The sequence below is a fragment of the Boleophthalmus pectinirostris genome, unplaced genomic scaffold (assembly GCF_026225935.1).
Source record: "Boleophthalmus pectinirostris isolate CB_2022bp ecotype Guang Dong unplaced genomic scaffold, ASM2622593v1 HiC_scaffold_18, whole genome shotgun sequence".
NCBI classification, from domain to species: Eukaryota; Metazoa; Chordata; class Actinopteri; order Gobiiformes; family Gobiidae; genus Boleophthalmus; species Boleophthalmus pectinirostris.
The window spans coordinates 14,873,877-14,890,203 of NW_026571133.1; the positions used below are offsets into that span (position 1 = coordinate 14,873,877).

The window sequence follows — 16,327 nt, forward strand, 5'->3', positions numbered from 1 at the left end:
AATATAATTCTGCTAAAACCTCAGTAGATGTTCAGAAAGCACCTTAAAACTTAGGGGACAGGACTTCACATGCTTGTTTAGGCAGAACAGGTCTTTCCAGGAAAATAACCCCTAACAGGAGTTTCCCTCAGAACAAGTTTTAAAAAGTAAAAATGAAAGTAAGCAATAGGATCTGGTTTTGTAGAATGCCATATGAACTGTATTGTTCACTTCCTTCATTATTGTTGTTGATTGTTATTGTTGTTGACTCTCATCTCAATTAGGCTGTATCTAGTAATTCTGCTCTTTGTCCATCTGGAAGCCATATCATTTATAAATTGTGAAACAAATGTAAATGTTGTGTTCTGGCAAAACAAACAGGTTACTTTTATTATAGACAGTATTTTGCATCAAAGGCTGGCAAATCTAACCCAAAACCTCCTTATTTGAGTTGAGTGTGTCACATTCAGAGTTCAGACTAGACTAAACCTGGACTAGTCGGATCTCCAGGTAAGAGCTTCAAAGAATTTGCTTCACATATCATATTTTTTCCATGAAAAGTTCTCTAATTTAATTTATATATATTTTAAACATTATTTTAATATGTTATATTTGTTAACATTTTGGATTCACAAGGTAAACACAAAGGACAAATTGAGGGATTAGAATACCACAACCAATAGTTTGCATAGGAAGTACTGGAAATGCAGTTTTTAGTTTAAAGGTGAACTATGCAACACATGATTTTATGACTTTATATGGAGACAAGCAAATGATGCCACCAAGCCAAGTTATAGCCAGGTCAGATCTGTAGAGAGGCAAACCTGTGGAAAATTCTTGCAAATATCTCCATGAAGCTGGTGGGGAATTTCCCACTAAAAAGCTATATGGTGCATCTTTAATATAGAATAAACATAGGCCAGATGTAATAATATACTTTACTATGGTTTGGGACGATGGCAACTAATCAGTCAGTTAATCAATTAAATAAACTGGTTATGACCATATCTAATATCTTGCCATTTCTGATTATATCTAGGCTTCACTGCAGCCTTAAAGCAAGATAACATTTTACTTTTCTGATCTACTGCATTGTTAAACCTTTTAAATAAAAGGTTGTTATATTATTTTACAGGATGGAGAGAGGTATATCTGATTCAGTGGACGTGATGGAGGGCATGCATGACTCTTGTTACACTGCCCGGTGGGGTCCGGTCTGGTTTGTGGTTGATAACATAATACTGGTAACAGGAGTTTTGGCCAATGTTGCTCTGCTCATGCTGTTTCTAAGGGAGAGGAAAACACTGTCCGCTTCACAGGTACATGATTATTACATGTTGTATTGACTAGATATATACCATTTGATTGAGATGTCAAATTGCTTGTGTTTTTCAGGTTTTGGGGGTGAATGTGGTTATTATGAATCTGATATATCTGACCATTATTCCTGTGGATCTGATGTTGACTCATATTGACACATTCAACACAACAAGAGCAAGACCTGGTCAGATATTGTATCAGATATTGTAATATTTTTTGTTTCATATCAGAACAGATCAGTTATATGTCTTGCTATGACTTGCATGAACAACATATAAGAATTGAGATTAAACTGGGACTAAACCTGGTACTCAACCAACCTAGATTTGACCAGCACTAAACCAGAACTAAATGAAGACCATGATGAGCATGACTTTGAATACAGAATTAGATATTAGTAATGTACCTTGTTTTACGTTTTCCTGCAGATGTATCAGTCATTATTAGTGGAAATCAAACCGAAACAAGGTTAACTCCAGAATCTCATGGCCTCAGAAGGATTTTTGACACATTCATTTTGATTGGGACTCCTCTGCTGCTCACCTGCATGTGTATAGAGCGTCACCTAGCTGTGAATCGACCCGTGCTATACATGAAGATACGGGAGAAGAAGTACCGCGTGATGGTGTGTGTGGTGGTTTGGGTCATTACTGTGGGCGTCTCTGTCACATCATGTAAGTGATTTTTTTTTATTCTTAAAGATCCTATAGTAGATCCTAATATAGATCCTATATTACACAAATCTTGTGAGCTTTAAGCCATGTTATAATGCTGTTACCTCATCAAAAACATACCAGGAGTTGTGTTTTGTTTCATTCATACATTTTTGAGTAACTCTTTATTATTATCATCACCCTTTATCACCCTTTATCCTGTATTATTGTTAACATCTCCAAAATGTTCAAAATGTCAAAGAACAAAAAGGTTTTAAGTATGTTTTTGATGAAGAAACATAATAAAATAGATCAGTGCACTTTGGAATATATGCCACCTGCTTGTCTCCATGGAGATGTTGTTGCGTTGCCTAGAAAGATCCAAAATATGGCATTAAATGGTCATGCCACCAGGCCAAGTTATAGGTCAGATCTTAAGAATGCCTTTTGTCTATTGTAAATCTTTGTTAATATCTTGATTTTGATTCCCTGTTGTTTTTGACCATTGTGTTGCAACATTGTAATTCCCCGATTAGACAAATAAAGGTTTATCTTATCTTGTATGTACTAAACCAGATAAAACCTTTTTTTAATTTCCTCTCAGGGTTTATAGGCGGCATCCAGCTCATACTTCCAGTCTCTGTCATTATCTCCTTCCTATTTGTTGTAAAGTTGCTGTGTTTTGGGACATTGGTGCGGTTTCTGGGGCAAATGTCTCCAGCCCATCACGACTCTCTTCGTCACAACAATCGCTCTAATTCACCTCAGAAACGTAAGGCAGTCCAGCGTCTGCTCTTTGTGGTAGTGTCATCCGTCTTGGTGTACTGTCCTGTGCTAGCCCTGATCCCTTTCATCCTGTACATCCACAACAACAGAAGGTCCTCCGTGTCCCCAGAGGTTGTGTGTAATGTGTTTCAGTGCTCGGTGCTGTTCCCCTGTTTTGGAGTCCTAGTCGGGCCTCTGTTCTTCCTCTCTAAAGCAAAGCAAATGTTCAGATTTAAGAAAAATAACAATTCTGGGTGATTTCTGTTGTTCAGAGGGCTCATTGAAGACCCATATTACACAAACCTTATTCTTGGGAGCTTTAATCCATATTATTACAATGAAGCTGTGTTTTTTTTCATTCACACATTTGAGTGATCCTTTATTATTAGCCTATCTACATCTCCAAAGCTCAAACTGTTCTGTACCACCTTGTGATGTCATGTGGTGGTAGTTTTCAAACTCCCCTTTACCGTTAGTTCAGCAGAGATTGGCAATTCCAGGCCTGAAATCATCCAAATGATTGTTGTAAATGTGTATGGTGTTTAAAATCACAGTGGAGCGCTTCCAGTAATTCCACATGACATCACAAGGAGGAACTGAGTTTTTTCTGAGAGAACTCAGCCTAAATATGCAGGGTTTGTGTGTTAAACATGTTTGAATGAATCAGAACAAAACTCCAGGAAGGTTTTTGATGAGGAAACAAAACCATAACACAGATCACCTCTTTAACCTGTAGCTCAGAAACTATCGCCCCTGTCAAGTTATCCAAATGGTTAAGTTTACATTCACAGTTCTGAATGAAATGAATTTCTCTATGCTATTTATTTATCATCTCTCTAGTGTTATGTTGCTGTTCTGCTCTAAAGCCTTTCCAAACATACTTCATTTTCACTTTCTGTCAACAGGAGGCGACCAACCCCTATATAAAGCAGCGTGCCTTCAAATATTATTACCGCACATTACGTATTACAAGTAATGCATGATATTAAGATTTTTACATGGTACAAACGAACTTAAGTACACAGCTTTAAAACAAATGAAAACAATTACATTCATGATAGTGTACATTAATATTAGGCTACAATAAGATATTATACTTACCTCTTTTTCTCCACCAGCAAGCTCTAAACTAAATCCATTGTTTGCAGGATGGTTTTCGGTTTATGGTTTTCATTCAAATGAATAAATAATTAAAGGTGTGCAGTGTGTATTGGCTTTTATACAGTATATTATGTGTCATTTCTTGTTGTTGAGTATCTTATTGTTTTCTCTGTTTTATTGTGTTTGTATTGTGTTTTGTTTTGTACTGTGATTGTCCTTGTCTGTTCTGTTTTTGTGTACAGCACTTTGGCCAGCTATAAAGTTTTTAAAGTGCTTTACAAATAAAGTTGGTATGATATGGTATTTATCATATTTAATAAATAGAAACATTGCAATCTCTTTCTTCGCTTCTTTACTTCCAGAAATACTTGTTCCTCCACAGCAGATCCACTTACACATAAATACATTATGTTTGTTTCAGTGTCCATTTTAAACGGCACCTATAATCCACATCAGCATTGCTTTTAAAGCCACATCTGTTTGATAAAAAGTAGAAAAACGCAGGTCCAAGGCAACTATATGTCACATTATGAATCAACAATAGGTCAATAGTTCACACTGATGTAATACAATCCACGTGTTAGACATTCAGCTAAAAATACAGTACATTTGGGAAAAGACCTCAATTGATGTAATTCCACTACTCTCCAATAGAGATTCTGGTTTGAAGATGTCAGTGAAAATTACATTTAAAAAGCTACTGCAGTGGCCCTCAAGCTCTGGTATGATTATATATGTTAATACAGATAAAATTTAACCAAGTTTGATCCAGCATTGTTTGTTTACAAAGTTCATAGCAAACAGAAGTCCCAGTATTAGTTATGTCATTGTTAATTACTACTATTTGCTGGTTTAGACCTTGTTTAGACCTTGTTGAGACCTGGGTCAACCCTGTTTACCACTTGTGTTACACCAGGTAGCATGTGTGAAGATTAATTTAGGATACATTCACACATAAAGTTTATGTATGGTTTGAGCCCAATTTAGTTCTGAGAGAGAGTTTGTTTGGTACTGTTATAGTCCTGGTTTAGTCACAGTTTTAATGTAGTGTGTGCAAGTGAGAATGTAGCCTTAAAATGTGCAAAGCCAAATGTTTGATGAGGTATTTTGTGTGAAAATCACTGAATTAAAAACACAGTGATATTTCTAATGAGTACAGAATGGAACCTTGACTCATCATTATTATTGCAGTCCTTCCTATGTCACTTGAACACAAAAAACAACTTGTCTGAAATACTGTATGTGCAAATAAAAAAAAATAAAAAAAATAATAATAATAAAATAAGAGACCAGAAGTCACACAGTTTGGCCAAAATTAATCTGAAATGTGACAATCTTCTCATCTGAAATTAAATATTCAAGTTATTTCTACAAATCAATCTCAAATTCAAGTTTTGGTGGTAGGTTTGTTGGCTTTTTCACAGCTATGTGCTAAAACTGTCAGTAGCTTGGTGAACATTGTTAGCTTTATAAGTAATTTAAATATTTTAAATCTGGGACTGGTTTCAAAATGTTACTATGCATGACTCAGTTTGCAAATGGAATTAGTTAAAAGGTGCACTATGTAACTTATAAGGTGGAGGGTCCACTACTTACTTGTCTCCATGGAGATGTTATTTGTTTGCATGGAATGTTCCACAGTATGACATTAAACATATCTGCCTTACATTTCTTCAATTGCATGTGTTTTATAGCTCAAAATACCTTGAAAAACATTCATTCTTACTATGTGCAAGCTTGCTTCTCCATAGATCTGACCATTAAATTGTCTCCATTGTGATAACCAAGTTTATTTCAATACTGTGAAATAATCTTGGCAAAGCAGTAACATCTCCAAGAAAACAAGCAGGCCTTCACCAGAAAAGTTACACAGTGCACCTTTAAAATCACTTAAATTCCAAAGACTACCTATAGACATCTTATTAAAAAGTTCACATAGTATGAAAGCTTTCGTATATTGAATTCCTCTTAGCAGCGATGCACAAAGCACTTCCTCTCCTCTCTTCTGGTCACTCATTTTCAGAGTTTGTCAGTGTCTGGGCCTGGGGACAGTTTGGGCAAAGGTTTCCCAAGGAAGACACTTCTGAGAGCAATTTTGTCTCTTTAATAAAAAAAAAAAAAAGAAAAAAAAAGAAAAAAAAAAAGAGTCACATATTCTATTGTCTTTTATGGCTCCCCCTTGTGGCTTTAGTTCATAGCACAGTTCGGAGGGAGGAGCAGAAGTTTTAAAAAGGCCAGTGTAGATCCTCAAACTCTCCGCTCTGTCCCATGTTTGCGTCTGTCTCAAGCAGACTCATGATGACTGCCATCGCTGCCTCATCGCTGCTGAAAGAGCTCAGACCTGGGACCACCACGTTGTCCAGGTCCAATGACGATTCACCTGCAACTCGATAATATCAAAGTAGTAGATATTTATATATTTTGTGGTTTTTGTTTTTTTTTTGGGGGGGGGGGGATAAGGCAGGTTAAAGAAGACATGTTATGTTTTTTTTAGTTTTTTTTTTTAGGTATTTTATATTAATGGTTGTATATTATGCAAAATTTATACTTGCAAGCTTTAAGCCATGTTAGAACACTGTTACCTTACCAAAATCATACCCACAGTTGTGTTTTGTCTCATTCACACATGTGATCATAATCGTATATTATTAGTCTGTCTACATCTCCAAATCTCCAAATCCTCTGATCCACTTTGTGATGCCATGAAGCGTAGTTTTTAAGTTAATAAAAACTACGCCTACTCAATCTCTACTTAATTTTAGTGAAGTAGAAATTATCTGTTCCAGAGCTGAAATTCTCCAAATGATTCTAGTGAAGGTGTATGAAGTTTAAAAACACAGTGGAGCACTTCCTGTATTACCACATGACATCACAAGGTGGATGGTGGAGTGTTTTCTGAAGAACCTAAATATGCAGGGTTTGTGTGTTAAACATGTGTGAATGAAACAAAACACAACTCCAGGTGTGTTTGTGATGAGGAAACAACATTATAACAGATCATAAAATAGTGTAATATTGGCCCTTTAAATTGTAATTACCTGTGCTCTCCGACGACCCACTGCTGGTTCCTGCTGTAGCTTTAGACTCAGAGCTGCCTCCTGCCTCTTCTCGACTCGACCCCTGACATAGAAAAAGATAAAATAAACAATGACCATTTTAAATCATTTGACAGTATCTTAATTGTGTAGTACTACAGCCACTCACACTCTTGCTGGTGTGAGGAGAGGCAAGCACAAGTTTTTCTTGAATTAGACCAAACGGACTGGAAGCTCCACTCGACGGAGAAGAGTTTATTCTGCTAAAAAAAAACAAACCAGACCATAGATTACATTTAGAATGTTTACACAACTCACAGATACGCAATTTTACTGTTGAGATTATTGAGAAAAAATGTCACTGTTACTGAAATCATGACTGGGTAACCGTAACATCCTTCATTCATATCATATACACTCGTCCCCTCTCATACTACTCTTTTTAACGTACCAGCACGTTGCTTTCAAATTAATATTTTAGTATATTGAATTTAATTTAGATTTAGACAAGTCTAGGCTACTATAATTCTCACAATTATATTTATTTAAAACTGTTTTACCAGTTAATTTGTCCCCACCCAGTAATAACTGTAGAATTAGTATCTATAGCCTCAAACTGAACATATGAATTTATATTATGACCACAGACTGTATATGATTACAATTAAAGAAATAACAAAACACTGAACACATATTTATAAAAATAAATTGATTCAAATATGTTTTCATTGTTGGGTGTAACCCTCACTGTAACCCTTTACGACCAACTGGTATATATGTCCTGGGGAAGATATTTTGAATAACAAATAAATCATAGCGCATATATCCAATACCAGAATTTGTCTATTGAAAAAACTGATCAAGGCACCTTACGCTCTTTCTATTTTGTTCTGGTCTCCCATAAATGAGGAGTAATGTCAGATAAATACTACTGGTCACAATGTTAAACACAGAATGCAAACTCACCTATAAGAGTCTGTGAGCTCATTGGCGATTTGTGTCCCGCTGCCGGCGTAAATCATGGTTCCCACTCCAGATGACAGGCCAGGAATTATGGGTAATTCCTTAGACACTTCTGACAAACAACAATACAAAGACAAATTCAATTCTAACTCAATATATCAACTCCTCGGCTGTCAGTCATGTCTCCTGAGATGAGCCAATTGATACTTTGGAGTGACATCACGCTGGGGGTATTCTGCATGTATCTCTATGAAGGAATGTTCATCAATTACCATGGAGCACACAATGCATGCATTAGAAAACACTGTCAAAAAAAGTTTTAAAATCATCTGAAAATTCAAAAAAAAAAGACAAAATGGATTTCAAAAAAGATTTGCAACAAAAAGGTTAGTGTGACTAACTAAATTAAACTTCACTAAACTGTTGACTAATGCTGACTAGTTTGTTGTGACTGTAATTTTATGTGTGAGACTTGTTTAATAGCACAAATCACCTCACCTGTTGTAGCACTAATTAATTCCATTATTTCCTGGTCAAACTGTGTTAAAATAAAGCTCAGATTAAAGTTTAATAAAGCTTCAAACAGAGTAGTGCCTTTAGTTGGCATCACAACCCCAGGGAATGTTAACGACATCAGATGCAAAGTATCAATATGAAATAACTTGACCCCTTCCTCCTCAGTGAACATGTCTGAAAGCTAAGGAAACAAGGAATCAAGAAGGGAAGGAAACGCATTTGAGACGCAGCCAAAGGGATGTACAAGAGTCCCGACCGCCAAAGCCTGCTGACGTTCCTAAAGGAAATTTCCTATTTATTTTTTCCATAGACTTTTAAAATAATTTAAACATTAAAAGTTTTAAGGCACAACTGAACATAACCAGCTATTTTGCCTAATACACATGATGCTATTATTTTAGTCCCTCTAACTTAGCTGTTTATAAAGTTTCAGAAATATAAATGACCACATGACTTCCGAAACCAAGTTTTGACGTGGACAGTCAGTGTGTAGCTCCATAGTAAATAACATTACTCTCTCCTTGGTGAGATTCAAAGTTGATAAGGCCAGTGAAAAGAAATGGGACACAGTTAAAAATTACATCTTCGCCTCTTCTCACCTGGAGGTGCTTTAGAGCTGCCTGCCTCCTCTTCGTCTGTACTGCCTTTGCTCCCCCTCCTGGTCAAAAAACAAAACTAATCAGCTTGTGATAAACTATGAACATAAAAAAAAAAATTAAATTAGGACTTACGTGACAACTCTATTTAAAGAAACTATAAACTCTATTTCTTTGGTCCAAGGATTTGTGAAACTAAACCACTGACTTTGGAGGTTCACATAGGAGCCATATTTTGTCTTGAACTTGTAACATTGTGTTTCAATCTTCTCTTTGCTTCGGAGCACTGTAGAAAAATCCAGCAAGACATGGTAAATAGGACATAAAAATCCCCAAAATTTCCCTTTTCCTGTTGATTTGCAGCATTGTTTCACTATTTTGGATGTGTGCAATTACTATATGTTTTTACTACTACTTGACAGAAAGCACTGTTTAATTTGTAGTCTACTGATATTAAGTCCATATTTTTTATAGAGCTTGTATTGAATGAACTCACCCTCTCTGTGTTTCTCTGCAAGGTGATGCAAGTCATCATGATGGAAATATTCATAACAGGAAGTACCCAGGACTTCTTGAGGCAGATACCCAGTGATGGTGGTAGCTCTGAAAGAAAGACAGGGAGAATTAATATTTAAAGTACAAAGTACAATGAATGCTAATACAACAACTTTTGTTTTTGTTGATGCCTGTACACCTTTGATAAGTTGGGTTCACATCACACCATTCTAAACTACCCAGTTTTTAAACTGAGTTGGAGGATAGGGCATAATTCTGGTAGAATTTGGTTTAACTTTGAAATTGCAGATGTTTTTTTTCCTGGATTATAGTTAATATCTCTGTAATTACCAGACCTATCCAAATGAAACAAAAACTGCCACAATGTTCAATGTCTTCTCAAACTTGGTTGTGTGTGTGTGTATTTCAAAATAGTTTTAAATATGTGTGGCTTTACTCACTCAACACAGATATGTGATTCTTTCCACTGGAAGGAGTTCAGTTTATTATGGCAAGTTTGTGGAGACAAATCCTTCCATATAATGAAAAGGTCATGGTCAGGCCATTTGTGGATTTTCAGTCTGGATAATTCTTTTGCAATTTGGTCTAGATTCATTTGCCATTTCCTCTCAAAATAAGCACATCTTAATGTACATGCATTGTACATTAAGACATCAAAGATAATACTGAACAAACCGATGAAAAAACTGTCCATTGAAACTCACTGTTGGTCAACGAAGATGAATTTTCCGTCAATGGAGCAGCGCGTGATGAACTTGGTGGGTTTGGTGTTGACCTGGTCTTTGGTGGTCTGACTGGAGCTGTGTGGGTGAAGTCTACAGACAGTCACTAAACAGCAGAGAGGGGAAGGCTCCAAATCCGGTTCCGAGTCCAGGTCTGAGCTCGGCCAGCTGCCCATATACCCGGTGCAGTGCAGGGTGCAGTATTTGTATGAGTCTATGAGGGAAAAGGACAGGGCATAAATACAAATATTAAAATAGAATTTAAAACTGCAGAACTCCTCTTTTTTTTAAAGACTTTTTACTTTTTAACATCCTATGAAAACTGATTTTTATCAAGTTAAAGCATCTCTCTAGCACACCATAAGATCAATGTCATTTTGAGTGTCACACAGAATTTAATCTAATTTTATGTAAAAATAGTTAGAAGTAAAAAATAAATTCCAATATAACCTATTGTGACACTGATGGGCTCTTCTGCCCTCTGTTTGAATTTAAATTCAATTTACTGAACTCACTGTATGTTGACTGTACTGTCACTAGGTGGCACCTGTCCCCTTTGTTTACAGTGACTTACAGTGGGACCGTCCCACTTCAGAGGGCTTATACAACTCTAACACTGACCCATTTCCTCCTGTTTGACCTGTGCCATCAAAACAGAGAAACCTTGAGGAAACTGTGGTATTGTGATTTTTGTAGCTATTAACCTTTCTCTACAGCAATGACACCAGAAAAGACCACATGGGTCAATTTAATTATTTAATTTTGGTGTTAGAATAAAAAGGTGCACTTTGATTCTTATTTGGAATTAGCTTTTGTACTTTTGATATCTATTTTAATTTAATTTACCACTACTACATACAACCGGTACCATTACCATGGCTGCTGTTAAACAAACAGATTTCTGAAAAATGTTCTGCATCATCTCCAGAACTTTTAAGGCAGAGATATGAGCTGACCCAGTGGCCTCGGGCAGATTACAGAGGGTCAAAATGTTCTTATTTTCTGGGCTAAAATACTAAATCATTTGAGTCTAACTGGAGCTGCTGATAAGAGAAACCAACAACCTTCATTATAAAATGTGGTAGGACGTGATGGTCTCAGTATTTTCATCTGTTTGCCATGTGATAGTAAAAGGATTTACAAAGGACAGGACAATATGACCTAATCTTTAAAAGGCCACATTCAAATTTGCGCACACACACACACACACACACCTTTTATTGTTCCGTTCTTCTACTCTGTATTGCAATACTAGAATTTACCCAGGACAAATAGGGGTTATAAAAATATATATAAATATACATAAATTGGGGCTAAACTTGGAACTACATCTGGAAAAGGCCAAGACTAAACCAAGACAGCAGCTTGGTAACTCTTCTTCCAAATACTATCACAGCATCCTTCTTTACAAACTGCAGCTATAGCTGACTATAAAAGGCAGGGCTCTTTAGCAAACAAATTATTAAACTGTCAAAATCTAGCATGTGTTCTGAGACCAAAAAAGTCCACAGTGCAACACTACCATCTTTTAATATATAACCTTTTCAGTCATGGCCTTGGTATTATCACCGTGTTATTTATGGTATGCGATGTCACCTTTCTTCTTGGAGCTGGTGGGCAGGCCTTTGTCGTCCTGTTTGATACGGCTGTGCTTCATGCGGCAAAAGAAGGACCTGCGCGCGCCCGTGGACATGTGAGACGCACTAGGACGAGCTTCTGGCTGAGGCGGGACGGGGGCTGTGAAGAGACACCCGGACAACATTCAAACAGGAGTTATATCCACGCACAGACGCGGCACTGGGGTAACAGAGATGAAGCACATGGAGAAAGATTTACTTGCAGCATCTACGAGGCTTTGGCGAGGGAAGGAGTCGGGGGAGGCCAACTGCTCCTTCACTTTATGGATGTCTTTGTGGTGGATGAAGTCGAACAGACTCTGCCCCATAAACTCCAACTGTAACATACTAAATTAATCATTTGTATTCTGAAATACAATATTGCCAAGTATTGTATTGTGCTGCCAAGGTTAGTGAACAGAATTCACAATATAATGCTGTAGTTATTAGCCTATAATAATGAACAACCAAAAAAAGAAAAAATCCTATTGATAATGATAACGATATGTAATGGACAAATATTGTTATAGTTAGACATTTAGGTATAGGACTGCTAATGATTTAGCGCTCCATATTGGACTGTGTACTGAATTTACCCGGCTGAAGTTGAGGACTTGAGAGACAGACTCTGAGATGAAGAGGATTTTAGCTCGATCACACGTCACCACCAACAAAAACCCATCTGCAGCCTGGAGAGACAATGTGAAATGTTAATGTCCATAAAGGGGAATGCAGCGGTAATGGAACAAAATATATTTAGCTTTCTAATCGTGTTTTAAGAGAAAGTAGCACAGCTTTGTTTATAATGCATGTTCAAGGCCTAACAGAGTAAACTGTGAAATCATGACAGTAGGCATCGCATTGCTGACAAGAGCATATGGTAGTGTTACCCTGAGCAGGAGGTGTCTGAGGTCTTCATGAGGCAGGATGGAAGGCTTTGTGGTGCTCTCTGAGAAGGCGCTGCTCGATCCAGCTACAAACATAAGTACTGATATGAATCAGCCAGTTTGAAATCTAACTAACAAAGAGCTATTCTGTGCCATGATCCATCATTTCTCTTATGGAGTTTAAGTTTGTCAAAGTACCATATACTGCTTCTTAGTATTGTGCATGATTTAGGTTGAAGGGGCCCATCTGAGATAGAAAAGCAATATATGTACCAGGAACCTTCTTGCTGTGCGACTAGAGTTTGCTTTTGCTTTTTCTCATTCCAGCAGATGAGACCGCTATATGTAAGTCAGGTAAAATAATGTTATGTAGGCCAATGTAATGTAAAGTAATGTTAGGTAAACTAATAAAATGTTAGGTAAAGTAAGATCATGTTAAAGGTGCACTGTGTAACTTTCGTGGTGTAGGTTGCCAGCTTGTCTCCAGGGAGATGTTATTTGTTTGCCTGGTATATTCCACAATATGACATTAAACATATCTATTTCCACAGTAACAGGCAAGTAACGCCACTAGGTCAAGTTACTGGTCAGATCTGTGGAGACATTAACCTGCTTACTGCATGTTTTTCATCAAACTTCTTTTTTGTCAATAAAAACACCTGTAAGTGTATTAAATTGAAGAAATAAGTTTAATGTCATATTATGGAACCCTCCACCACAAAGTTTACACAGTGTTCCAGTAAATAATGTAATGTAATGTGTTTCATCTACCTCTGAGTGCTTTAAGGTGCTGCACAGCCTTTCTGAGCACAGTGAGTTTGTCTAGTTTTCTGGGCTGGGGCTGACACGAGGGGATCATGGCCGACAGTTCATCAATCAGGTTGTTCATTTTATCCCTCCGCCGCTTCTCAATCTGACGGTGAGGCTCCCTGTGTGCAAAAAAAAAAAAGAGTTTTAATTTAAATTTCATTCAAGTTTGTTAATAGAATATTCTACATCTCATGAGGTGTGAAAATTGGATATAAAAATAGGGCAAACCTGAAACATTTCATCTTCACTTGCTGGTCTTCTCCCTCCGATCTGAGAATTAAAAACAGGTGAAGACAAGTTATTTCCGTTTCATCCATTTCAACCAGAACAAATATTCTTACCTGCTGAGCTCCTCATCCATAAGGAAGTCATCACTGTCTCTAAGGGTAAAAATACACAGAGCTCACATTTGACATTTTTATGCAATACATTAAAGGTGCATTGCGTAACTTTCATGGGGAGAGTCCGCCACCTGCTTGTCTCTTTGATGACGCTACTGCTTTGTTTGGCGTATCCAACAATACACAATTAAATGTATCCATCTTGCATTAATTTAATTAAAGTTGTTTCATTGCTCAAAAATCTTGACAAACATGCATTTTTACTTTGAGTGTGGTCACCTCTCCATAGATATGGCCTGTAACTTAGCTTGGTGGCGTCACATGCTTATTACCTCCACCAAGGAGGTTATGTTTTTGCCGCCGTTTGTCTGTTTGTTTGTTTGTTTTTGAGTTATGTTGCTAACACACAAACAAACAAAGTTATGAACCGATTTTGATGAAATTTTCAGAATTTGTTGGAAATCTGAAAAGGAAGAACTGATTTCATTTTGGGGGTGATCCGGAAGAAATCCTGGATTCTGGATCACTTTGAAATTTTTGTTAACATTGTGGTAAATGGGGCCATGTTTCTCAATATCTCGGTTAATTATTGACCAAACCCCATGAAATTTGACTCAGGGATGGACAATGGGATCATCTTTCATATTCCAAAGGCTGATCCGGATCTGATCCAGAAGACTGATTTTATCGCAATTTATATAAAAAATGGGGGTAGTCCTTGGCGGAGGTCTGTACTCTCTGAGTGCTTTTCTAGTTTTTAATGGAAATAGACAAGTCTAATACCATATTGTGGCACATTCCATTCAAAGGAATAACATCCCCATGGAGACAAGGAATGAGTGGAGTCTCAACCAGAAAAGTTACACAATGAATCTTTAAATTTTACAACACTAGTCTTTATAGTCTTTTTAGTTTCTTTTATCATGAGGTTGACTATAACACTGGAAATTACTGACCTTTAATGCAACATAACATGCTTCTATATTGTCTAATTTTAGGCCTGAATGTCCAGGTACATACAATTCACTAACAATTTTATTCAAATAAAGTCTAGTATCTTCTGATTGGTGGACCTTTCAGAGGACCTAAGTCCGCTGTTTCCTGACTCCTGTATTCAACGTAACATTACAAAAGCTGACATTGTTTTACACTAAAGACAAGGCCAAACCCTTTTCCTAACATTAACCAGCCAGACTCCTTTGACGTCCTCGTCCAAATGTCTCACCGTGGCTCAGATCTCAGATCCACATCTCCCTTCCTCTTCCGGGGCAGTTCTACAGACGCAGACGCCACAGAGGCACTTTGGCTTGAGCCCTCCTCCTCTGGGTTATCACCCCCAGCATCTGAAAGGCAACAATTCACTGATTAACACCATTTACAATAAAATGCAAGTACCCACATCATCCATATGAATGAGAGGCTCTGCAAGGCCAAATAAAGTCTTACTGCAAGTGTGAAAATGAATAGATGTGTGAGTTGAATAGACTGAGTTGAATGCAATGTGAAGGACACAGAAGAAAGAGGTAGAAAGTAAAGTAATACAAATAAATACCTTTGAAGTATCACAAAAGGGAGCTACAAGTAAAAGACACACTGACCTTGCTATTCACACATTTTCCATATTTTAAACTCATTTTCACTTTTTAGATTTTGGATGTGGATGTCTTGTCAGTACAGTATTACTAAATTTATGAAAAGACTTTCAACTATGAAGAATCAAAAATGTAATTGTTTTATATCAACTGAGCAGCATTGTGATGATTACACCTCTGAATGCTTTACGTGCTGAAGAAAAAGCCAATGGATGTCATAAGGCCATAGTACCTTGGTTTGATAATTGGTTGTCTTCTTAATTAGCTATTTAATTTGGTCTAAATGAATCTGAAATTAAGCTTGATTAATTGATCAACTTTAGGTTACAGGTGTGTCCACACTTTTTTCATTAAGGGCCACATGTTGAAACAAAGACAAAGCGCAGGGCTGATCGAGGGCCATAGACTCGTCATCAATACAGTTAATAATTAAAATGGGTGTTTTTATCAGAGGTTAGACTGATCCAGAGGTTAGACCTTAATTTAGGTTTAGAATCTCAATGGGATACACTAAAATGTTTGATAAAATTGGTTTTATGAAAGGTAGAATTTTAAAACTTGTTGTAAAATGCACTACTTGACTGTTGGCCATCAGTCTTCCTGGAGACTTAGCCCTAAGAAAAATTGGTCTGAGGGCTGCATTTGGTGCCCAGGCCATAGTTGCCTGGATTACAGGGTCTAAAGGTTCACAACAGCTTTGGTCAGTCTAAGCGAGCTACAGGGATAATAAAGAGTCACTCCAGTGAGATTTGCATAACTATGCAGTCTATGGTTATAGCAGATGTTTGTGGGCAATGGAAACTAGTGATGTGACACCGGCTCTTTTGACCAGTTCCTTAATGAATGGTTGGAATCTGATCAAATTTTTTTTAGAAGAACCAGATTTTCTTTCTAGTCACTGATTAACACTGAACC

General features: G+C 37.0%; 1 protein-coding gene across 2 annotated transcripts; it reads right to left on the bottom strand.

The window, feature by feature from the left end:
* Positions 1-4,153: 4,153 nt before the first annotated feature.
* On the bottom strand, positions 4,154-15,160 carry LOC110161634 (basic helix-loop-helix ARNT-like protein 1). Of its 2 annotated transcripts, none has more exons than XM_055154050.1 (16): positions 15,046-15,160; positions 13,821-13,859; positions 13,708-13,749; positions 13,441-13,598; positions 12,673-12,755; positions 12,379-12,471; positions 12,003-12,120; positions 11,763-11,903; positions 10,149-10,380; positions 9,425-9,531; positions 9,064-9,214; positions 8,932-8,990; positions 7,820-7,928; positions 7,023-7,113; positions 6,857-6,938; positions 4,154-6,198 (listed from the first exon to the last, which is right to left on the bottom strand). In XM_055154050.1, the coding sequence occupies exons 2-16, from the start codon at positions 13,838-13,840 to the stop codon at positions 6,044-6,046; spliced, it is 1,641 nt and encodes a 546-aa protein (XP_055010025.1). In that variant the 5' UTR covers positions 13,841-13,859; positions 15,046-15,160; the 3' UTR covers positions 4,154-6,043. The 2 variants fall into 2 exon arrangements, with proteins under 2 accessions (XP_055010025.1, XP_055010024.1); XM_055154049.1 differs by having other exon boundaries at positions 7,023-7,116.
* Positions 15,161-16,327: the final 1,167 nt, after the last annotated feature.

Coding starts and splice junctions, on each gene's coding strand:
- LOC110161634 (XM_055154049.1), bottom strand. CDS start 13,840: ATGGATGAGGAGCTCAGCAG. Junction 13,599..13,707: donor GTGAAGATGAAATGTTTCAG/GTTTGCCCTATT, acceptor TTTTGCACACAG/GGAGCCTCACCGTCAGATTG. Junction 12,121..12,378: donor AAGTCCTCAACTTCAGCCGG/GTAAATTCAGTA, acceptor AGTATGTTACAG/TTGGAGTTTATGGGGCAGAG.